At 40.5% G+C, this 25,368-nt stretch overlaps 2 protein-coding genes across 2 annotated transcripts; one reads left to right on the top strand and one right to left on the bottom strand.

Annotated features, from left to right (window-relative positions):
• Window positions 1-2,675: 2,675 nt before the first annotated feature.
• Window positions 2,676-6,295, top strand: LOC116216049 (putative wall-associated receptor kinase-like 16). The gene is made up of 4 exons (XM_031551968.1): window positions 2,676-3,201; window positions 3,283-3,710; window positions 3,885-4,049; window positions 4,545-6,295. Exons 1-4 carry the CDS (start codon window positions 2,768-2,770, stop codon window positions 5,756-5,758), a joined length of 2,241 nt encoding a protein of 746 aa, XP_031407828.1. The 5' UTR covers window positions 2,676-2,767; the 3' UTR covers window positions 5,759-6,295.
• A 5,532-nt stretch (window positions 6,296-11,827) lies between these two features.
• Window positions 11,828-15,660, bottom strand: LOC116216048 (wall-associated receptor kinase 5-like). Its single transcript, XM_031551967.1, has 3 exons — window positions 14,721-15,660; window positions 14,416-14,580; window positions 11,828-13,150 (listed from the first exon to the last, which is right to left on the bottom strand). Exons 1-3 carry the CDS (start codon window positions 15,607-15,609, stop codon window positions 11,958-11,960), a joined length of 2,247 nt encoding a protein of 748 aa, XP_031407827.1. The 5' UTR covers window positions 15,610-15,660; the 3' UTR covers window positions 11,828-11,957.
• Between the last annotated feature and the right edge of the window lie 9,708 nt (window positions 15,661-25,368).

Genomic DNA, 25,368 nt, shown 5'->3' with positions numbered 1-25,368 from the left:
ACCCGTGACCCAAACAAGTTCTTAATGCTTGCAATTAAAGAGGACCGTGGCTTCGAGATCATTGACGACTGACAAGCAGATTCTAAATGAATGGGATGTTGAATTTAAAAGGCACGTGACTGTTTAAAATTATTTGATAAAATATTGATTAGTATGCATCTCTGGGAAGATATAGTGAACATATATAAGATAATTACCGGCTGTAAAAGATAGACAACGCAGAACATTAGCTCGAAGCATAATGCAATTACTTATCCCGAATGATATGTGTAGTCATTAGTTATGCAAATTCTACAGAAGTAGTAAACAGTAAAAAAGTATTTCAGTAATATATTCATTCATACACCATTGGATGCTTGAAGTTAAATATCATCCGTTAAGTATGTTGAACGTTAAATTAAGTATACCACATTTTATCATACAAATTAGTCTCTATCCAAAGTATTTAAATATCCATGACACACAGAAGAAAAGTTTAGGATCCCCGAGCAATGTTACAATGAGTATGGAGTCAAATAGCCAACCAATATACAGTATTAGTTCGAACTAATATAGTATTGGGATCTAACTGTAGTTAAGCATCGCTAGTGCCTCCAGGCTGATGCCGTCTCAATTAAGTACTCTATTGCAAGGGAAGGCACATTTGGGTACCTTGATCCAGAGTACTTCCACTCGAGCCAGTTAACGGAAAAAAAGTGATTTTTACAGTTTCGGGGTCATCCTTGTTGAACTGCTCACCAGAGTAAAGGACATTTCTTTTGACAAGCCTGAAAAGCAGAGGAATCTGGCAGTGAAGGAGGACCATTGCTTGGAGATCATCGACAAGCAGATTACAAATGACGGGAATTCTGAGCACATCAGAGAAGTCACACTACTAGCTATCCGGTTTTTGAAAGTAAGAGGGGAGGACGGGCCGTCCATGAAGGAAGTCTCACTCGAATTAGGGGGGCTACTTAGAGCGACTGAACAGCACCCTTGGACACATCGAGTTTCAAATAATTTTGAGGAAATTTGTGAATACTTGCTCTGTGGAATCACCGTTGATTATCCTAACACTGATCCAATCGGTACAACAGGTTCTTTGGATACCATGAAAAATAAGTTGGTCCCTTTCAGCATCAAAGATGCGAGATAGATTTAATGTATGCTCATTTCAAATATTCTGATTTTTCTTCTTTGATGTTATCATGTTCAAAAAGTACTTTGTACCACGTGTTGGAATACAGCTGTTTTGTAATGTTATGTGTGTAATGAATTGCTATCAGCATGGGATTCCAAAAAAACATTGTGAATTTTTTTTAGATTACAACAAAGGTTTATGGACCTAATATATAATGAAGTGAAAATTCTATTAGCTAATTAAGGGATACATGGCAGGTATTTAGTAAAAAAAAAAACATGGCAGGATCATAGATTTTGTAAGGAAAAAATAAATGAAAGACTACCGAAAATCCCATTAATAAGAATTAAATTCGAAACCTCTTAATTATATAGGTGAGCAACCAATTTTATGTTTGGGTACTAGCTTCTTGACCAATTCCATCCGTAATTTTCCTTAGGAAAGCGACCAATGACGTGTACAGAGTCAACAATATGTGTTTCTCCAGAAGGAAAAAAGCTGAATGAAATTTTGACAATTCTCAGCTATATGTTTTATATGAAATGGACATTTGACGATAAGGTGGTATCTGAGTCAACCTGTGTGCATCTCGGATCATCCATTTCTCTCCCTCGGGTTTTTTTTTTAATTTTAGATTGATTATAGTCTCGTGTCGCTGTAATACATAAGCTGCTAAGATCTGATTAACATCATTTTAAGACATTTAAATTTAATTTCGTGCATGACCAAACTATAGGATAAACGAGCCTAGCAGAATCATAAAATGTTATGTAGTCCAAAGAATGAACCCCATGAGATTACTATGGGAAATCTCTGTATCGAAATCTCATAATATTCAAAATTAAATAAATATTATATTAATTTATACTGAGAGAGTTTTACTTTATAATGAATCGATTTAGTCTAACTGAATTAGTTAGGATTCACTGCACGCAAAAAAAAAATTTATATATTTGCTGACCAGCCACAGTGCCTCGGCAAAAAGAAAAAAGTCTATGAAAATGTGAAAGTGAACAATTTCAAAGGGTCTGAGAATTAAAAAGCAAGCATAACCATTTCCGAGTGACACGACATGATCTTGTCGTTTTCAATGGACTTGCCCTTCAATATGGCGTCTTTTTTTTTTATGTGATCAAAAAGCATTCTTAATCAATAGGCTCATATTGATATTCGTTTAGGTATTAACTGTCCGTCACGATATACTTTCAATGAATTTTTAATTTCTTTACTTGTATAAATCCTTGACATGCATGCAATTTGCAGTCAAGTGCACATATTTCATTATTGATTAATAAGACTTTTTTTTTTCAGAGAGATCTCCAACTCGGTACAATAATATGAATAACAAAACTAAATGAAAAGACACGAAATTACCATTGACGGAGATCGAACTTGAAATCTCATTGTTTAGAGTGACAACTCGTGCCGCTGCACCAAATATGACGTCCTTTTTGAATGGCTCCAATGGCTTCCCGCCAACTCAATCCTCTTACTCTTAAAACCCCCACCCCCATTGAAAAGCAGATCCTTCCCACTTTTCCGTGTTTAACAGCAAGTCTCCTGATCTAAGGAGAAGAGAGGCAGAGAGATTTCATTAAAGAGAGATCGTAAATCCCACTTAGATCCACGATATTCATACTTAGCAAAATGGTATTTCCGATTCCAAAAAGAGATTTTCGGCAAGTTCTCTTTCTGGCCGTCATATTAACTGTCGTGAGTTTGGTAACCGCTGCCTCATCCAACTGCCAGACAACCTGCGGCAACGTTACCATCCCGTACCCATTCGGCACGGCCCCGGGATGCTACCTGAACCGGTACTTCTACGTTAGCTGCAACGACTCTGCCCCGGGTGGCCCCACGCCTCTACTCTGGAGCACGCCGTCCATCGAGGTCCTCTCCATCTCCCTCTCTGGGGAGCTCCGTGTGAATACGTATATCGGCACGGACTGCTACACCCAGTCAGGCGCCCGGCGGCTCCCTGTCAAGGCCTACGCAATCCTCCCCGCGTTCCCCTTTTCCACCACCAAGAACAAGTTCACCGCTGTTGGCTGTGACACCTTAGCCATGACAAATGGAGATGAGTAAGTGAACGCAGTCCAATGCGATTCTTCTGCGGTTTCTAATCAGTATTTGTATGTGCTCTTAACGAATTTCTTTTGCAGTTTCTCAAGCGGATGCTTGTCCCGCTGCAGCGTGAACAGTAGCATCACCGAGGGGACGTGCAATGGGATCGGCTGCTGTCAGACAGCTGTCCCGAAGATGCTGTTGAACTACAACGCGAGCGTGTCCAGCTTCCGGAACCACACCCAGGTCTGGAGCTTCAATCCCTGCAGTTACGCATTCATAACAGAAACAGATTCGTTTAACTTTACGAGGGAGGATCTTAGCGGTATGAGGAACTGGACTCGTGTTCCTTCTGTGCTTGATTGGTCCATCTGGAATCAGACTTGCCAAGAGTCTCAGAAGGATCCGTCTACTTCCGTTTGCAAGGCAAACAGTGAGTGTTTCGATCATGAAGATATTCGTGGGTACCGTTGCAACTGCTCTGCAGGTTACCGGGGGAATCCTTATATTTCTGATGGCTGTCAAGGTACGACTTTACGAAAGCTTTACAGTTCTATGAGATCCATTCCACATCAAAAGTAGGTCTAGATATTGCATCCATCGATCATTATTTGGTTCTAATTATCCCTTCTTTCTTCATATCAAGGTTTTGATGTTTCATTTATTAATTTTCCGCATCCCTTGTATGTATGTTTGTTAGATATCGATGAATGCGCAAATCCTGAGGATAACCAGTGTGAAAAGGATTGCCACAACACGCCAGGCAATTACACATGCTCCTGCCCGAACGGTTACCATGGGGATGGCAGAAGAGATGGAGAAGGATGCATTGTTGACCAGTCCCATGTCATCAAGATTGTGGTTGGTAAGTATATTCATCAAACTATCTTTTGAACTTTCTCGACGACATATCTCAATTTCTCTGCTGATGTAGTAGAAAACATTTGAAAACATCAGATGTTTCGGCTTGACAAAGACTTCAGCAATACAGAAAATAAAAAAATCAGATTTGGTTTTGGTCATATTCAGCACCCAACCCGCCACATCCACGACTCTGGTTTATGTATGACAAAACACTTGTCCCAATTAATCCATATTGTTCAAAGCAAGTAATGTTTGGTCAATGTTTGTGTTTATATTGTATGGAACGGCCACTCAATTGATCACAGAACGGCTACGTTAGCGGTGGATAGGGTACCGACTAATCCTGACTAATAAAGGATCTGACATCACATTTTGATTTTTAGTCTGACGTGCGAATAAGATTTTAAATCCCGATCTCCTGAGATGAAGACTATTTCAACATTGGGATTGTGTTTCCGTCATTTCAGTGATTTTGCCAACTCTGTTACATTTACAGGTGTTGGTGTCGGATTCACAGTTCTACTCTTCATGAGCGGGTTTCTTTACTTCGGAATCAGGAGAAGGAAGCTGATGAGGTTGAAAGAGAAGTATTTCCAGCAAAATGGCGGATTATTGCTGCAGCAACAGCTCCATCAACGCGATGGGCGTACAAGTACCATGAGAATTTTCACTGCTGAAGAGTTACTGAAAGCCACTGACAACTATGCCGAGAATCGAATTGTAGGTCGGGGAGGATATGGGACGGTCTACAAGGGGATGTTACCGAACGACATAGTCATTGCCATTAAGAAGTCCAAACTGATGGACCAGAACCAGATCGAGCAATTCATCAATGAGGTGATTGTTCTCTCACAGATTAATCACAGGAACGTTGTGAAGCTGTTAGGCTGCTGCCTGGAGACCGAAGTGCCACTACTAGTCTACGAGTTTGTAGGCAACGGGACACTTTTCGAGCACATTCATGGTCAAACCAAGGACCCGAAGCTGTCCTGGGAAACCCGTTTAAGAATCGCCGCGGAGACTGCAGGGGTGCTATCGTACCTCCACGCAGCGGCTTCTGTCCCAATAATCCATCGGGATATTAAATCCACGAACATACTCCTTGATGAAAACTGCATTGCTAAAGTGTCCGATTTCGGGGCCTCGAGGTTGGTCCCGCTGGACCATACACAGCTGTACACGATGGTCCAGGGCACCCTCGGGTATTTGGACCCTGAGTACCTCCACACGAACACACTGACAGAGAAGAGCGATGTCTACAGCTTTGGAGTAGTCCTGGTTGAGCTTCTGACGGGGAAAAAGGCGCTCTCCTTTGACCGGCCTGAGGAAGAGCGGAGCCTAGCGATGCACTTCCTTCATGCATTGAAGGAGGATCGGTTGTTTCAGATAGTCGAGGATTGTATTTTAAGTGAGAATAACACAGAGCAGCTGAGGGGAGTCGCAGGACTCGCAAAGAAGTGCCTGAGGGTAAAAGGAGAGGAGAGACCGAGCATGACTGAGGTGGCAATGGAGCTAGAGGGATTGAGGGCAATGGGGAATCATCCGTGGGTGAGCATCGAGTTGGGCATGGAAGGGGAGACCGCGAATCTGCTTGGAAAAGAGAGACCGGAGTCTTTGATGAGTTATACTGAGAGCAGGGATATGAGCTTAGTGTGTGATAGTAACAGTATGAGGAATCAGCAGATATCCCCTGTGAATAATGGGAGATAGATATATAGATCCTAAGAAGCAATGGGGAAATGCTTATGCGCGGTTGAAATTCATTGCTTTCCGTTTTGGTACTCTGTATAGTTGTGTTCTGGAAGATTGGAAATTAGCAATATGTCATTATTATACTACAGTGTGACAGTAGAATCACTTTGTTGAGAAACTGTTCGATTTGTGTCTGGTGCTTTTGTTTCGACTTCTTCAACGCTACGGCTGTCCTTTATTGGACCATCTCATATCCTTCTCAGCCAAGAGTTTGGATTTCCCAGTAATTGTCTGTGGCCTTCCTTAGCTCTTCGTTTGTAGATGATCATTGTGTTGCTTCTAGTGGACCATCGAGGTCCCTGGATTGTTCTTGTGACAACGAACCACCAATTTTGCTTGAAATACTTTTCTTTGGCAACAACCGAAGCCTTCACTGAACCTTAAGCTCCGTTTAGGACTCTAATAGCAGCGTGAGTGTTGCATTCATTCATGGCAAATCTGTTTGGAGTTGTGAAGAAGGAAAGCGCTGGTTAACTTTTCAAAGTAGTGCTTAGATACGGAGGTCACCTTTGAGGGATCTGTCTATGGAAGGAATTTCTTCTATACCGAACATGCCATAAATATATCATTGGCTGAGATTATCCATAATGTGGTTTCGGGACAGGGCAAATGCAACCGTCGTTTACTAAGCTTGGTCTCTTCGATTCGCAAGCTGCAGATGCAAGAGTGGTTCCATGGAGGCAATGCATGTGCAGATTACTTGTCTCATATTAGTTCGGTGCTCTCTTGGGGCATTCGTTTTTACCATCTTCCTCGGAGGGTATTAATAAGCTCATGTTTGATGATATTATTGGGGCCTCCTTGCACTGCTCTTACGTAAGTTATCTTCATTTCTGGGTTCCGGCCACATCACCGGCAAAATAAAATAAAAACATAGAGAAGAACAATAAAAGAAAATATGAGATATTATATTATATTAGAAAAAGTTCCCGAAAATCTATTAAGATTGTACATACAATAAAATAAATCTCAGGACCTGATGGAAGAGCAAACAGGTAAGCAAAAAATAATTTTAAATTTGCTGCTAGTTAATATGAATGATTCAATTCGACAAATAGATAAACCTCTATGTTGCCAGTTAATAAGAATTTTAAATTTGTCTTCCATTACTTGGACCAAATTCGAGCATTACTATGCTTCAGAAAACGATGAATGATATGTAAAGAGTTTACAACGCACTTTTAAGGAAGAAAAGCTAAACTCAATTAGTTGGCCTCCTCCCCTCGGTTTCGTCCATGCATTGTGAAATTAACGAATCATGAGAGAGTAGGAGTTTGGTGCGGTGACACTGTATTTGATTTGGGATGAAGAGACTTTTGGTTCGATTATCATAAATGGAACTCCTCACGTCTACCTAGCAAAAGAAAAAAAAATTCTCATTTCCAATTAGTTTTCTTTTTATTTTATTTTCAAATTTATAAGTCTCCTTGTAATAAAAAAGAAATTTACGAATCATGACATCAATCTTTTAGTATATTCACCAATTATGTTTCACCATAAACCTTTTCCTCAATTTAATTCACTAGTTGGATATTAATAGTGATTCTTTGATATTATTGCCTTCAACCTTAAATTTCAATATGATAAGACTCTAAAGGCCATACGGAAGCCATAGGTCTTTACATCACTCAATTTCATTGAGCGGTTAAGAGTTATTTCATAGTAAATTTTTTGGTTTTGTGAAGAAATCTGAATTTCCACCTCTTCTGTTGATGTCATTTGTCATTGTTTTAACTTTCAAACGTCTAATTGGTTCTAATTTGTAGTGCTCCGTACATGGTTTCCAAAGACACCCATGAACACCCCAATTGGATCTCTAATGCAAGAGAATGATGTTCACGAAGTTAGTCATTTGGGTAAAATAAAGAAAAGTCTCTAATTCTGGTGATAGAGGGTCCCATAACTATTTTTCACTTAGGTTGGAGGGCACTTTGTAAAATTTTGAAGTTTGGGGAAAAATCTGAAAATAACCCATAATTCAAGGGTCAAACTGCATTTATCTCGCAGTGAAATGGAGGGTAGCAGTGGGAGCTCCGGTTAGACTACTCTTTTGGATTTTGAAGGCGAAGAAGGGGCCCAGTCGGACCCCCAAAACGCCCCTTGGGAATCCAGTAGCTCCTGGGGAAGCAGATATTCTCCCTCCCCGTACCCTACCCCTGTCACGAGGATGAAGTGATCGGAGGTGGTAGTAAAATCCAATTTTAATATGATAAAAAATGATTCAGGATTAAAAAAGAGGATTTGATTTTTTTATATTTATTTCTGGTGATATTTGTATAAAATAACAATTCCTTACCTATACTTTTACCGATTTGACATCCTGCTAGTTTTGATTGTTGATTCATTTTTAGTTTTTTATTTAATCATTCTTTTATTCAACTGGCCAGTCCAATTTTGAAGTAATGTGAATAGGGATCGACCCATTCTCAGGCGAATATATATATTGATGGAAGTATATAAAAAATAAAAGTATGGGTAAGGAATTGTTATTTTATACAAATATCAATATAAATAAATATTAAAAAATCAAATCCTCTTTTTTAATCCTAAACCATTTTTGATCGGATTAAAATAGGATTTTACTATCACCTCCGATCACTTCATCCTCGTGATAGGGTTAGGGCACGGGAAGGAGAATATCTGCTTCCTCGGGAGCTCCTGGATTCTCGGGGGCTTTTTGGGGGTCTGGCTTGGCCCCTTCTTCGCCTTCAAAATCGAAAAGAGTAGTCCAACCGGAGCTCCTACTGCTATCCTCCATTTCACTGCCTGAAGGCACGTTGGAGGGTTGCTCCGCTGCAGGATTGGAAGCAGGTTGACCTCCTGCGGGATCCTGCATGTGCAAGCTGGAACCTACTACCGAACCAACAAGAAAAACAAGAATGAAAATAGGAACCTCCCAACCAAGAAGCCGACTTAAGAGTGCTAAACCTGGTAAACGAACAAAAGTTTTTCCCCCCACATCTCAGTCACTTTTACTTTTTCGTTATTTCGTAATCCCCAGGGTATGATACCTTATAGCTTCACAGTGACAAGTCATTTTCTCATTACTTTAGGTCTCTCATTTTCTCTTTTTCTTGGTATTACTATAGTGGGATTTCAAAGAAAAGAGGCGATGCGTCTCGAAGTGCTGTCAGCCCAAGATGCCTAGAGCCGCACAACGAGGGGTTTTCCAACTGCGCAAGGAGGTTGTTGGCAGATAGGAAAGGCCATGATCCGAACTTAACGTTCCAAGGATTCTCTTCACTCTTCATCTTCGTTCAAGGCAAGACGCATCTCAATGTTACAGTGGCTCTAGTTAAGGTTGCCGCATGCACGGATGAGATTTTTAAATTGAAATCCAAACAGCAGAGATATTATCAATTATCATAGTCGTTTTTTTAGTCAACTACAGTAAAATTTTCACTTGATTATAGAATCTATATCAATATATTTGAAAAACAAAGTCCAATTGAATTCTCATGGAGCTACATCATCAAAAATATAAAATGAAACTCTCTCACGATGTCACGCCATCATTCATATAGTAAGGAAATTTTTATATTCTTTATCAAGAAATATTTATCCACCGTGAAAATATATTCATAATATTTTCTTATTTAATATATATAGTAGAATATGTAGATTACATCCACATATAGCCCAACGGAAAACTTGGCACGTCGAATCACCTCGTCCCTTTAATTATGCAAAATATTATATTACGAAATATTCGATATACAACAAAATATATACTAAAGTATTTGATATACAACTAAATGATAACATACAATTCTTATATTATGGGAATATAAATATTTTTATATATGCTGTTTGATACAAGTGTAATATATATTTACATTATCGTAATATATATTGTGGAAACTATACATGCAATCTTCATTTTAGAAATACATATATATTTGCAGTATACATCATATATTGAGACTTAGAATGCTATTACCGATAATATATGTCGTATATATTGTATAGTGGAACTAAGCCGATTATTTGCTAAGATCAAAATTTCAGTATATCGGACTTTTTATATTCGATAGGAAAGTTCCTTATTAATCTGTATGACCTTTTGCACTATATATATATATATATTGTACACGTTTATTCGATATACTAACACCAATATCTTACATCGATTTGGTCGATTCACAAGACTTTACTAGTATTTCACTGGGCTTCGTCAGGTTTTCTCAAAATCTATAAGCGTCAAATTCATGTATTTATAAAAATAATTTATTTACTTTGTTATCTTTTAATTGAATGTTAATTTGTTTGGTGCGATTATTATTTGCTCAGAACAATTATACTTGTATGAAAATTTTTCTTTATCATTTATTTTTTAATCTATACCTTTATAGATTTTGAGGTGGTTTAACAATTTAACATATATTAAAAGAATTGAGATAGAAAGAAGTAACGAAATGATCAATTTTGATATGATTTTTCTTGATAAAGAAGTGTATATACTTTGCGTGTTTGACTAAATAATTATTCTATTAATCAAAATTAAATTATTACTAATTTATTGTTTCTGATGAAATTAGGAGTGCTACATGTAACTATAAGAAAGTCTCAGACTCATCTATTTCGGTCCTTACTTTGAGAAGAAACTTATACATAATAATTTCAAAATAATTACACTCTCTCATCGAAGTATCATTCAATTGATGTTGAAATAAGGATTATGAATAATTTTTTGTAATTTATTGATATCCTTAACATTATTGATTCCGTTTTAACTAAATTTTATTTACGCATATCGTGTAAAATTATTCAGATTAGTTGCAGCAAAAAATAATTCAAAACTAACCCAATGACTGACCACGTCTTCACAACCCGCACCCTCCTCATTTGCATTGGCCTCTGGCGGAATTCGAAGACATACAAATTATCCACCGAGTTAGATCATAGCCTAAGTAGGGTGTGGTCCCAATGAGGCTTGATCCTCCTTTGTTCGTCCTTAAATGAGTCGGGAAGCAGGAGAAGGAAGGTTGTCGAAGAAAGGTAATCGGAGAAATGGGCGGCGGAGGCGGCAGCAATGTGAAAGGAGATTTAAAATTTAGAATGGCAAGGCGTTGAAAATTTGATTCTTAGGAAGGGGCAAGGAGGTAATTTAGTTTCCCTTTCTGAAACCTTAGCTAAGAAGGAAATTGCCCTTGCTTGTTTTTTATAACATAATTTTATTCGGGGTAATTATTACCAGAACATATTATTTGAGGAGTACGGTGATCCTTGGACAGATTACGATGAATTTCGAAATCCACCTCAACAACCAAGAATCTGAATTAAAGTTGATATGAGTAGAAACGAAATAAATGTCGTATGCGACCGTATCGTAAATTCATTTTGGCGTGCAGAGACAAGACGCTGATGACCTGTACTTTCTATTTGTATTTTAAATTCGTATCAGTATTTTTTTATTTGAAATTGATTTTCAAAATTTATATGCAATTACTGTAGACATATATTTCTCTAAATATCTTCTATTTGGCCGATTTATTAGATAAAATGTGAATAAAAAATAATGGATCATCAGGACGTTGCTCCTACGCATCTCATTGCATGGTGACCTGCGTAAAAATAAGTAAAGGGGAAGTCACGGAGAATTTAAAAAAAAAAAAAAGCCCATCAGAAAGCAACTTTGTCGCCCATAGAAAAGTTTCAAATCCTGAAGCCCACACATTCCCTGTTGGAAAAACAAAAAACGTCCCCCATTTGTCTTGTAGCTAGTAAAAAATAAATGGAGTTGAATATGTCTTCATTGCCAAACAAGGCCTTATGGCAGGGGGTTGAAAATGTGATTCATAGGAAGGGGCAAGGAGGTAATTTGGTTTTCCTTTTTGACACCCTAGCTAGGAAGGAATCATCATGGAGGCAATTCCATGGGACATCATGATTCCTGATGGCTCTTGAATGAAAACTCCATTCAGAATTCCGATTTTCGCTAAGAGTGTGGGCAAAGATAGGAATCCGGATTCCATCCGGAATTCGATTTAGCGTGGGAATTTGGATACCGTGTTAGCAAACATGTTGTAAAAGTCCAAAATACCCTTTATACATGTTATTATTACTTGATCCTGAAATACAGATCCGATGAGTGACTCAATGAACATATAACCTTAAAGATGTAGACCCAAAAAACTGAAAATGGACAAATGGCTTACTATCTCCCACCAGCCAGGGGAGGCATTACATGGGTGGTCATACTGTCATAAGTTGCGGTTATATTACTATACGCTACAGAATCAGTTGCTTCTCCAAGCAAATTCTGTGTCTCTTGAGTATCTAACTCGATCGCGACCCAAGGATGATTAGCCATCACTCTAATCCCCTCGAGTTCCATCGCCACTTCCTTCATGGTCGGCCTATCCTCACCTTTTATCCTCAGACACCTCTTTGCCAGCACTGCCACTTCCTTCACTTGCTCTTCATCGCCATCATTCCTCGCTATGGATTCCTCAATGATCTGAAGCAAGCGATCCTCCTTCAGAGAAGATACGAAATACATCGCTAAACACCTCTCTTCTTCAGGCTTGTCGAAGGAGAGAGCCTTCCGCCCTGTCATGAGCTCGACAAGCACCACCCCAAAGCTGTAGACATCGCTCTTCTCTGTCAATGTGCTCGTGTGCAAGTATTCAGGGTCCAAGTATCCTAAGGTTCCTTGGACCATTGTGGACATCTCCGCCTGGTCTAGTGGAACCAATCTTGAAGCCCCAAAATCTGACACTTTAGCGACACAGTCCTCATCGAGGAGTATGTTTGTAGACTTGATGTCTCGATGAATTATTGGGACAGAAGCAGCAGAGTGGAGATATGAGAGCACTCCTGCAGTCTCTGCAGCGATCCGCAAACGGGTTTCCCATGGCATTTTGGTATCATTACCTTTGTCGTGGATGTGATGGAACAGAGTTCCGTTACTGATGAACTTGTATACTAATAGCGGTACTTCTGTCTCCAGGCAGCAGCCCAGCAGCTTCACAACGTTCCTGTGATTAATCTGCGACAGAACAATCACCTCATTGATGAATTGCTCTATCTGGTTCTGGTCCATCACTTTGGACTTCTTAATGGCTATAACCGTGTTGTCCGGTAACGTCCCCTTGTAGACGGTTCCGTATCCTCCCTGACCCACAATTCGATTCTCGGCATAGCTGTCAGTGGCTTTCTCTAGCTCTTCAGCAGTGAAAATTCTCATGGTATTCGTGCTTCCATCTCGCTGATGGAGCTGTTGCTGCAGTAATAATCCACCATTTAGCTCGAAGTACTTCTCTTTCAACCTCATCAACTTCCTTTTCTTGCCGCCAAAGTAAAGAAATCCGCTTGTGAAGAGCATAACGACGAAGCCTACACCAACGCCTGCAAAGGAAACAGCATAAATAAAATCACTTGTGTCGCCAAGATGATTCCAATACTTAAGAATAAATGTTTGAAACAGTCACATCTTCATGAAATTTCCATGTTAGACTTGAAATCAAAATGTTATCCAGATTCTGAAGGAGCCACAGGACAACTGTCAATCGTTTAGAGCATTAAAGTAACTATCATTCCGTGGATCGTCTGAGTAGCCGTTCAATATAATACAAACATAAACGTTGACCAAATTTCTCTATTTCCAACAATATATAAAGCCAAGGACAAAATCAAAGAGGATGTAGGGTAATAGTGTACACTCTTTTTTGGTAATCAAAAGTTTTAGTTTTGATACGCAGATAGGACTACTCGTGCATCTTTACTAGATATTTAAGATTTATATTTTATTGTACTAAGTTTATAGACCTCCTTTGTAATTAAAAAAAAAAAAGATAACAACAAAAGATAGAGTGGAACAACTGCCTTATCATATGTCATAGAGCCATCGATGAAAATATTGGTGGCGTATCTGAGATTTTTTTTTTTCAAAAAAGAAAAGTAGCAACTTAACATAAATTATTTTCGTGGCATTATCCTTGATTAGAAATAAGAGATTCTAAGTTTAATTATTAAAATGGGAGAGAGTGGGTTGGGGGCATCCCCGCCAGCTAACCACCTCTCTGACCAAGGCTGTGAGTGGGGTCGGACCGCGTTCGTCACATGTGTCAGGTGGTGGGGACGTCCCTTTCGACCACCACTCCTCTCTTCAATTCTATTTTCTATTTGTCTTGTAATATAATCTTACGTGATATCTCCGTTGCATACAAGATGTTCTCTCATCAATTTTATTTTCTTAAAAATAGAAAGTATTCATTTTATTTTATTTTTATTTAAATTTAAAATTTCAAAAATAGATATTTTTATTAAAATTGATAAATCAGCCTATTTTAGCGGAGAATGTGACATCCAAACAAAAGTAATAAAAACACCAAAGATAGATGATAAGAATACAAGAATGACAAAAAAAAATTTATAAGACGAAAATGACAAAATCTAGGGAACCAAAAGTGTCTTTAATTTTCCAAAAATCGAACTTTCGTGGAAGCCAGTCCTAACTAGAAAAGACATCACCTTCTCTCTGAAACTTCAAGAAAGACTGCAAGCATAATAATCAAAGTCTTGCACTAATATTCTACGGTTATTGCTCTTACTCTTCAAAGAGAACTGTGAGAGACTATTATCACCAAATAATTCAAGCGAATAAGACTGACCCACTATTATCGAAATTAAGAAGGATTGTTTCATGCTGCATCCTTCCCCATCTCTTCTGCCATCCCCATGAAAACCAACCGGGCATGAACATCGGTAGCTTCCCAGGATATTGCGGCAATCCTTTGAACATGGATTATTTTCTGGGACCTTGCATTCATCGATATCTGCAGAACAAATTGATTAGTGACCTTAATTTGAGGGCTAGCTACCAATGTATCAATTCATAATGAGCCATGATTGACAGTATATTAAATATGTACCTTAACTCCTATCAAAACGAATGACTAAATAAATAAATATGTACCTTCACAACCATCGGGAAGGTACGGATTTCCTTGAAACCCATCGGAGCAATTACACCGATACCCACTGATGTTCTCAGGATCGTAGCACGTGCTGTTCGCAGCCTTGCAAGCATAAGAACTTGGGTTCCTTTTAGCTGCATCACATGTTTCGTTCCAAATAGCCCAATCGACAACAGCCGGAACTGCTGTTCGGTTCTGCATGTTCGCGAGATCAGCTTTGGAGAAATTTAAGGACTTCTCTTCTACTATAAACGCATAACTGCACTTGCTGAAACTCTCTACAGCTGTGCTGTTGACGTCAGTGACGGCTATAATATAACTGCTGAGCTTCTTTGGTATCACGGTTTGGCAGCAGCCAATGCCATCACATGATCCTTCTATCACACTATCGATGCTGTTGCAAGTAGAGAAACACCCGCTCGATGAAATAGTACCGTTATTATTGATGTTTTCATTTTGGTTGGTAATGAGGGCAAGAGTGGAGCAACCAATCGCTGTGAACTTGTTGCGGGTCGAGGAGAATGAAAAGGCGGATAGAGTCACATTAAGCTCGGTGGAGTTGGAAGTGGCATTCTCGGGACAATAAGAGCCAAATGGCATATCAACCCACAGTTCACCATCGAGGGATATGTTCTTGACTTCCGTTACGGTTGAGGTGGAGAGGAACGGCCTTGGAGGATCGAAGTGGGTGGTGTTGCAGGTGATGCTGAACTCAGAGCTCAAGAAGCAGCCATCACCAACCCCAAATGGGTACCGGATGCTTACGTTCCCGCACATCGATGGGCATTCCGGCGACACGGTCTGGCACGAAACCATTGTTGTCCATTGTACAATCATAAGTACTATGGTTGAACAAAGAGTTCTCGCTAAATCATTCTTTGAAGCCATGACTATAGCGTATGTTCTTTCGCTTAGAACTTCGGGTGATTATCTATGACTTCTTGTGGTGAGAATATATATATATATATATATATATATAGTTTAGGTGAGAATATATGTATGTACACCAATTGGTCTACAATACATAAGATTGAAAAGGCACGTACGGTACATGCAAATAAATTATTTATATATTTTCAAGTAGACTATTTACCCTTAATTATATATATTGCCTTTCTTTTTTTATAATGAGACTGTTTGAATCCCACAGTTCGGATAAACACTCTACGAGCACATTGGCCAGATCAGTCTAGCCACATGGCGTGCAGGTGACCCAATAAGGAGTCTTTTGCTGTATGATTTCCAAAATGATTTGAATTTGGAATTTCCTAATTAGTCTCACCTTTTAACCATTAAACCAACGCTATTGAGTTAATTTACTTATTTTTTTTATATAATTACTTGTATATTATTAAGTAAATTACGTACTCGTTTTTATAATCAAGAGGTGATTATTAAAAATTCTCTTTATTTTAGTAGAATTCTTTTGTATCCTTTTATTGTTGTTTGTCTTTGTTATGCTCATGAATTTTCGTGATAAAAAGAAAATCACAAATTTTCCTTCTAATCGCAAAAGAAGAGGGTTGTGATATTTATGAGCTATATTGGTAATTTCTCTTCTTCTTCTTCTTTTTTCTTGGCGATGTATCTATATTATTGGTGATTAATCATCAATTTTTCCCTTCTACATAATATGTAATGAAATACGATTTTTTTTTAAGAGTATGGATATATTCAACTAATTAGTTAACACTATATATAGCCTCATTTGGAGGTCAGCCTGATATATTAAAATTTTAATTGCTCCTCAGGAAATTTTGACTTTGTCCATGTTTAGAAGCGTGCGTTTTAATTGCACTTGCAGAAGTTTCTACTTTTCTATCCATGACCAAGACTTTTCCTTAGCTTTGACAAGTCTCCGATGTTTTATTGCGTCTCGTGCTACGCGGATATCTGGCCATCAAGTAGGTTGTCTTTTATTAACATCGTTGGACAGAACACTTTTTTTTTTCTTTGGGCTTTTCTTTTTTGGGTAAACCATACTGGCATATTACCGGGGCCAGCTTTGGTATTACGGTTTAGACTTCTACAGACTTTAAGCTGTGGTTCGATATGGACCAATAGCATGATTGTGGCATATCATCTTAGGAATATAACAGATATTCCCCGGAAAATCTTAATGGTCCAATCTCAAATTAAATTACGCGGTGAGAAGAAAACGAATCATGAAATTGCTAAAATTAAGAATTACTCTACTTGTCAACATTCATTATCCTATTTATTACAATTTAATTAGTATTTTCTCACATTACCATAAGGTCTGTTGGAGAAGGATACAGATTTGGACGAATTCTAGAAACTCCAAGAGAATACGTTGTCTTGATAGAACCTCTCCCTTTAAATAAATATGCAATACATTTCCAATATTTCAAAAATATCCTATTATAATCTTAGGATATTTCTTCATCTAAAATGTTATAAAGATATCTAAAATTATCTCTAATATCTCATGTATAATGAAATCCAAAAGGGAAATATTATCTCAGTAGAATCTGATATCTCGTTCCTTCTTTTTCATTCAATCTCGTCACTGCTTTCGACTCTCTGCTAAAATACGAGACACTCAATAGGGTCATCGAAGAATTTCTCACGGTTTTCCTAGATTAGAATTGGTATAATTTGGACGGCCAGTTCTATAGCATGCGGTACCTGAATTGCGGCAACTAACCATACTACATGAATCATGGTTTAATTGGTCAACATTCATTTTCTTATTGTTGCAATTAATTTACATTTTCTTGCGTCACGTGGTGAAATAGGATTATCGAAAAAAAATTGAGTCTTAATTGATTAGAACTGGTATAATTTGGACGGCCAGTTCTATAGCATGCGGTATCTGAACAGCAGCAACTTGCAAGTACTACATTAACCATGCCTTAGTTCACATGGGTTTGCCTTGGATCATATAACCAAAAGATTCCATACATACACCAAGCAAAACAAAAATATATTTATACAAATACATGCATTTTTCACATATAAAATCCATATAAAATATATAATGCTGAGACGACAGAAGAAGAATGAATATCGTTGATCCATTTGAATGAATGTTGCTGCTTGAATTTTGTTAGATAGCCAAACACTTAGCTCATCGTTGAGCGACCATTCACGTGTTGTCAGCACCCCATTTTGGTCCACCGGCCCTCAATTAGGATCCCAAAACTCTAACAAAAAATTGGCAAGGGCAACATATGAAATTTTGCAGCACACACAATTGATCCCGAAGAGTAAGGCATGAATTATCAATATTCGAACTGAAGGCAATGGACAAAGGGGAAATCACGTCTCTGTATCATTTTCTTCAATGAGAACGACTATCTTCATAGATCCTAAAACCAAGTTCGATATTTTTAGATCAAGGTTTGTGAGCCGGGGACATTTCAATGCAAAAATCACTTCGAGAGTCCATTCGAGCAAAAAGATAAAATTCGTGGGACTTGGAGTGCCCAAACAGTGGATACAGCAGCTCGAGTATGGGATTCGACGCATCATATCACGGTCAATCCTGAACCTAAAAAGGTGAATTCCATATGCTTGACCTAGGAAATCGAGTTGGGTTCAATTTGACGGGCCATTCATTCCAAGATTCAATACAGAGAGAGAGTTATGAATTTTTGAGCGCACGATGCCCGAAACTGTTAAACCAGGACAGACTCTGCCAGTCGAGGGAGAAAATCCATAAAAAAAAATTCAATTCTTCGTATTTTCAAGCATGGCCAACGCCATTGGATTCCTAATTCACTGCGATTAAAAAAAAAGGAGATATTTTCGGCTAGATTAGTACAAAATCGAATATATTCTCACAGATCAGAATCAAATCTTCCGATTCAGGCCAGCTATCGAAGAAAAATTGTATTGGGAACATTTCGAGGTCAAACGATCTTCAAATTTTACGAGGATGTGCCTAACTCGTGTAAGGATCAAGGAAAAATATCAAAAAGACCAAAAAGCTCATGAGAAGTGTCAGCACCTAATTTTGGTCCACCGGCTCCAAAGAGGCAAAATCGTCATTTTGCCACCCGTGAGGGAAGTGTTTCTGATTGATTACTTGAGCATTCATGAAGTTCTTGAAAATAACAAATTTTCCTAATTTAACACCAATTTTATGATTTTTTTCAAAAATAATGCTGTTTGGGACGTTTTCGAATTTCGTGTACATCGACGTCATTTTTCAAAATTCGGGACAAAATTCGAGATTGAAAATAATTTTATCACGTAATATCGATCGATAAATTTTTCTAACCACGATGACGGTCTCGAATTATTTTTCCGACGTCCAATCAAGAAGACGAAATTTTTAATTTGTACGCCGTCGAATTCGAAAAAAAAAAATCCGGTCAGGGCTGCTGACAGCTGCCCGAATTGCTGCCCGACGCCACTGTTCTTCTTCTTCCAGGGCAGCAAGGAGCGGGGGAGCCAGGGGAATCCAAAACGGAAAGGAATCGAAGAAAAACGGAAACAAAAAATCACGGAAACCCTAGCCGCAACATTCTTGGATCCATCCGAAAAAAACCGGAGCTCTCTCCCTGTCGGGGTGGGGGGTTCTCTCGACTTTTTCGAAACCAAAAATCCCGCAGCTCAGGATCTTTGGCTCAGGCAGGGGTTCACCAAAAAAAGACTGGAACACACACGGAAGAAAAACCCACAGCTCGATTTCGGCAGACTCCCTCAGCTCGTACGGACGCTCCTCAGCTTTGACTCTCATTCGCCCTCAGCTCCCATAACTCGGAACCGCGAAATCCCGGCCATCTCCTCCTCAACTCCCTCCCGCACACACTTCCCTCGAACTCTCGGGTTTCCTCTGTTCGCCAAGTCGCGCCACTGACCTCCTACCCTCTCTTAATTTTCCTTGCAGGCCCGAGCTCGGACCACCCCGCAAATCGTTGCCCTCGGCGGTCCCCCCCATCCCCGGCGATTCGCGGACGCACGGCGGACCAGTCCAGATCCAGCGGACCAGTCCAGATCCAGTGGCCCAGTCCAGATCTCGGCGGCCCAGCCCAGCGGCTCACCAGCCCAGCACGGTCCAGTTGCAGCAAACCCAGTCCAGCAGTCAGCCCGGCAACGGCCTAATTCGGCCCAGCCCGAATTCCAGCAGCAGCCCGCCAGTGTCGCCCCTGTCGGCCCAGTCCAACCCTTCGGTCCAGTCCAGCCCTTCGACCCAGTTCGGCCCATTCTCCCAACAGCCCATCAGATCCGGCGAATTATTATTTTTTATTTACAGATCTGCCCCTAATCTTCTCAAACAAGGTAAATCCTCTACTTAGTGGCATGTTTAGGGCTCTATTTCTGAATATTTATGTTTGCTTGGATGAAATTGATGTGAAATGAGCGTTCTTGGGTCGCGTGGGTGATCGGATTTGTCATGAATTCGATTTTTCGAACTTTCTATTTTGTTACATTTCAGCCCAGGGGACGTATTTTATTTTTTTATGATCTGCCCCGAATCTAAAAATTATTTTCAATCAAATATCGGTCATTTTATTATTTTTCAATCAGTCCTTGGATTTTTTCAGAATTTTCTAAGCATCCCAAAGAACTTTTCAAGTTGTTTCAGTTTAGTCCCGGGGTCATTTTTCGCCCTTTTAGATCTGCCCCGAATTTCAAAAATTCTTTTCAATAAAGTCCCAGTCATTTTACTATTTTCCAATCAGCCCTGGAATTCCTAGAATTTTTCAAGAATCCCTAGGAACTTTTCGAGTTGTTTCAGTTTAGTCCTGGGGCCATTCTTTTGTTTTTTTCAGATTAGTCTCGATTTTCAAATTCATTTCAAATGAGTCCTAGGACATTTTCAGTAATTTTTACACAGTCCCTATTTTTAGAATTTTCAAATCAATCCCCAATTTTTTTAGAATTTTCAAATAAATCCTTGATCTTTTAACATCGTTCAATTTAGCCCCTGGACATTTTCTAAAAAATATCTTACCCTTTTCTACTTGGATCACCCACCGACAATGTATGTGCCGCCTTTAAATATTTTATTTTTGTAATTATATGTATTATGTGATCATGTTGGAAATTAGAGTTTATCGGGCGATCTATTATTGATCGTTTCGACGGCTCGAAACCCAAAAAATAAAATAAAGCATTCAGCAGATTTTAATTAAACTTAATGATTTCACCAATCGAGTAAACGGGACGTTCATTTGACTAATTAATTCATTCGACTTTAATAATTTTGCACGAATTGGTAATTAATCGGAAATACGCGTCGATAAAGTGTAAATATGTGTTGACGCCTTCTTTTCAAAATTCGCAAATTTCATACTAAAATCTGAGACTCGTGATCCGATGTGGCATGGACATCTGGGAAGAACTTGCATGTTTTGACTCGAGGCCTCCTAATTTTAGGTAACTCGAGTCGGGGTGTGGAAGTTCTTTTTTAGATCACTTCCGGATAGATTGACCGTTTCTTTGACTTTTTTGGGGTTCTCGCATAATCCTAGAAGAATCAGGGAATCAGTCAGCGCCGGTTACAGGCCGAGATGGCCCGCATTGCGTAGTCTCTCTCTTTTCAAAAATAAATTTTCAATACAAAGGCAAAAAGGCGTATTTGCAATTTATTGTTATCTCTGCATGATCTTGGGTAGTTAGATCGGGAATAACGGTTTAAAATACCAACATTCGACTTAATCGCATACTCGGCCTAATAGAAAACAGAATGGGGATAGTGGGTTAGGCACTAGGTTATAGGATTCTCGTGTCAAAATCCACATTCTATAATAACCTATCATAATCGAAGTGCCACGATACATAACAATTTAAAATCAACCCACACATTCGAGACTTGATCACGGACACACATAGTCTGTCAGGTCCGGTAAATGATGCTGAATGCTACATGCCATTCCCCTCTTGCCTTTTGCTTGTTTTAGGGTAGGATTTGTATGCCAAGATACTTCGGTTAATAATCAATTAATCCACGTAAATTCGGTGATAACAAAACCCCATTGATTGTTTATTTGAGCTTACTTTGTTACATCTTTTGCACTTGATTGTTATGCGGATCGAGCCCGATCCTTTAGGACTCGATTCATACTAGGTCCAACGCCCATAACCGTCGATTACGGGGTCCAATGCCCCCATACACCGAGTGCGCATTTAATTTAATTTTTGGTCTTTTCCAAAACTATACGGTGAGCATGAGTGAAATCATGGCCGAATGCGAACCGACCGGGATTCAATTGTTGTATTTTATATTTTTATTTATTTGAGAGAACAATGTAAGGGTTTATGTTGTACATTTATTTATATAAGAATCCCGATCGGAGAGTGGACGGTCGGAGTGTTCTTTCGAATTTACGGTGTCAAAACGCGCGAGATGAGCGAAACTTAATTAAGCGGTAATTAAATAAAAATGGCAAGCCTAGACAAGCTAGAGTACCGATAGGGCATGCGAGATATAGGCTCGCATGTAACAGAACCCCCGAATTCGGAACCTCGGGTTTCGCAGACCATATGCCTTAGTTATTAGGTGTACCCCGTACCCCTAGACCCGGGTAACTTGCCGGCCCTCAACCTTTGGGTCGTAAAATGGCAAGTGGCGACTCCTTCTCACGTGCGTCCGTCGCGCGTCCCCGGGAAGGTGGACACTCCCAAGCCGCGTTGTATTTAGGCGCGCGCATGCGTGCCCCGACGAGGCGAAATTCGGGTGCGCACAGCTTGGCGACTCCACTGGGGACATTTAGAGGGTTCGGGCTCGATTCCGCTTGTCTGTTTGCTCGTTTATTTACCGCTTTCTTTTACTTATGGTTCATTTACTTTTCGCGCATTTATTTCCTACACATACACCGCATATCATACTATCTTTAGGTACCGATGGGTCGCGTCCCACGACCGATATTAGGAAACACAGGTTAGATAGGGGTTCCGAGTAAGGGTACGTCGCACGGTTGGACCGTCGATTAGGCCCCCAAAGATCCCCGCCCGAATTCAAGGAATTGATACCCTTGAGACGGGAGCCCCCATCTCTAGGTAATACGGTCCTTGTAGCACTAAAACCATGCATTGTGCTGAGCCTCCATGCCATCCTCCAACCCGGCTTCGACAAATAGTCTATCGAATCGGCCTGCGTGCCACTTGAGTCTTTCCTGTTTCAAGAGCGATGTACCTTGTAATTTGTACTAAGCCGTGGGCATTTACCTTCTTCGCACACATGCATCATCTGTTTTTCAAAATTAGGGTGTCATTCATATGGACGAGTCCTAAGTCAGTCTTCCTTTCGTCTTGGTAAGAGACGCCTTGCTCGGCCTCTTGCTCGTGCCTCGACAAAGTCCATCAACACACGAGGGTCCACCGGGTCTCCACAAACAAAGACTGGCACATCTGCCCGAACATCCCCCACTTCAGGCACAGCTACCATAGTCGACCTCACTAACAACATGATCGATCACTTTCGCCGATAAGCTGCTAAGAAAGATGAGGAACTAGTCAGCCAACCACAACCTCAGAGGGAGCTCGCTCAGACCCACTATAGAAATCCAATGACGCGCTCGCTCAAACTCCGAGTGTGGTGGAAGACTGGCTTAGGGCTTTATTTTACAAAATTTACATTGTACTTTGATCGTTTTGAGTCAATGTGAATGGCGGCATTAGTTTTGAAAAACTCACGCATCGCATGTATCCTACTCATTTACTGTTTTGCATAACAACTAACGTCCCACCATGCAAGTGAGTGAAGATCTTCTTCGCAGGTAGACCGATCACGACTTTCACGGCAAGGCAAGTTGTGACCTGAGGGCCGATCCACCTTCTTTGGCAAAGCTACCTTCTCACTAACCCCGCGCAACCAAACGTCATCGCGTGATCAAGAGCATGCACATCTCTTCGCTCAACTGAGCACATCCACCAGCACAACCGAGTGCGTCCTTCCGCATCGTGCGAGCATGCCTCCACCTCACCCATGCACACATCCTCGGCGCACTCGCATGACGCCTACCAGGCTAGTTCGATCCCCTACGCCCTTGCGTTAAAATTGCGAACATCGTTTGCTCTTTCATCGTTCCCCTTTTCCCATTGCAGGAAATAATCGACAAGAAGGTAACTTGAGTTCTAAACGACCACAATCGAGACAGGAAATGCTTCTCTGCTACCTCCTTGAACTTCAAACACTGAAGACCGACCCTCCCTCTACGAAAGATCACAGGCGATAGCTCCAACGAACATAGCATGTCTCAACCCACCCGCCACGGGGCTTCCAACACGATCACACTGTCAATCGAAGAATGGGCCCAACCCACCCTCCACTATGGCCACCGACCTTCTACCGGGGCAACACACACTCTCCTTTAAAAGCTCTTTTACATTTATTCGCATTTCCAAACGAGCTCTCGGCATGAATAAACCATTCAAGGGGCACTTGAACAGTCTCGAAGACGCCCTATTAGTTCTGTCGGACCTGTCCGATTCGCATGTCCTAATGGGATTTGGCTCCTCGAGCTTTCCCTAGGACGGCTGCGCAGACCAACCCGCAATCGGGGAAAGTACAACTATGCGGTTCCCAGTCACAGTCTAACTGCTCCAGCGTGGCGATGACCGGACTCCCAAAATTGAGTGTCCCCACGCGCGACACCCCATGGGTCGCGCGCTGGATGAGGGAACTTCCCATGGGTCCACATTACATTTCTTACCACATATTTCACCGTATAATCACCTAATACATCATATTCTTTGTCATCCTTCACAGGGGCACGCCGGTTACAGGCGAAGAGCGATACACGGGTTCACACTTCCACGAGAACTCCTATCGGGTCTCTCTCCCTATACTTCGATAGGAAAGAGGCTTGATGCAGAAGTACCCCCTTTTAACGAAGCCGAAGACAAAAACAACTGAGTGAGCCACATGCTGTCAACCCAACCATCTCAGTCGATAGCAAGCATGGCCCCTGAAGCAAAGCATGTACGCCGATTTCAAGAGCACCTATCCTCCTAGGGGCACCTTCCACGGGAGCGACAAAACACGGTCAAGAATCGTGTCCGACGCAGACCACGAAGATCGGGGCATCCGCGTTCAACACTCATGTCGGGGCAACCTTGGTCACCTACACCCCAGGGCAAATCTTATTCTTCTTCTTAGACAATAGAGGAAATCATTTGTAAAGTTTGCAAGGACGAGCAGTGCGAAGTTCGGCTTCCGAATATCCTGAAGCCAAATCTCCATGAAGGGCCGACCCTCACGAAATAGGGCAAGGCACACCAAAGCGGCCACGCAATGCAAAGTCGAGGAGTTTCCAACAAATACACGGGGGACAAAACAAACCCCAGCTGCAAGAAAAAAAACAGAGCGAAAAGAAGCGGGAAAAACCCGCCAATGAAGAGAGAGAGAAAAGACGCGGGAAAAAACCCGCCATTGAACAAAACAAAGCACCGCCGAGATATAAAACTCCGGCACCACCAATTCGAAGAAGAAATCAACAAATCCCGACAAAAAGGGGAGCAGCAGACGCAACTCCTCGACGAAGACAGAACACAATGCACTCGGAGGTTGAATCCTTCGAACCCTTCGCCCTTGCAAACTCGAGAGACAAAATAATCGAGCCCGCTAGGTCGAAAACCCCTCGGGGCGACCTAGGCAAAAGTTAGGGCAAGAGAGAGGCACGATTGAAAATCCCGAGGCGGGCAGTCGTGGCAAAAGGAGAGCTAATCCCC

Source organism: Punica granatum, chromosome 8 (assembly GCF_007655135.1).
Source record: "Punica granatum isolate Tunisia-2019 chromosome 8, ASM765513v2, whole genome shotgun sequence".
Classification (NCBI taxonomy): domain Eukaryota; kingdom Viridiplantae; phylum Streptophyta; class Magnoliopsida; order Myrtales; family Lythraceae; genus Punica; species Punica granatum.
This window is presented reverse-complemented; position numbering and strand designations above follow the sequence as displayed.

Coding starts and splice junctions, on each gene's coding strand:
- LOC116216049 (XM_031551968.1), top strand. CDS start 2,768: ATGGTATTTCCGATTCCAAAAAGAGATTTTCGGCAAGTTCTCTTTCTG. Junction 3,202..3,282: donor GCCATGACAAATGGAGATGA/GTAAGTGAACGC, acceptor TTTCTTTTGCAG/TTTCTCAAGCGGATGCTTGT. Junction 4,050..4,544: donor TGTCATCAAGATTGTGGTTG/GTAAGTATATTC, acceptor TTACATTTACAG/GTGTTGGTGTCGGATTCACA.
- LOC116216048 (XM_031551967.1), bottom strand. CDS start 15,609: ATGGCTTCAAAGAATGATTTAGCGAGAACTCTTTGTTCAACCATAGTA. Junction 14,581..14,720: donor CCTTCCCGATGGTTGTGAAG/GTACATATTTAT, acceptor TTTGTTCTGCAG/ATATCGATGAATGCAAGGTC. Junction 13,151..14,415: donor CTTAATTTCGATAATAGTGG/GTCAGTCTTATT, acceptor TTTCCTTTGCAG/GCGTTGGTGTAGGCTTCGTC.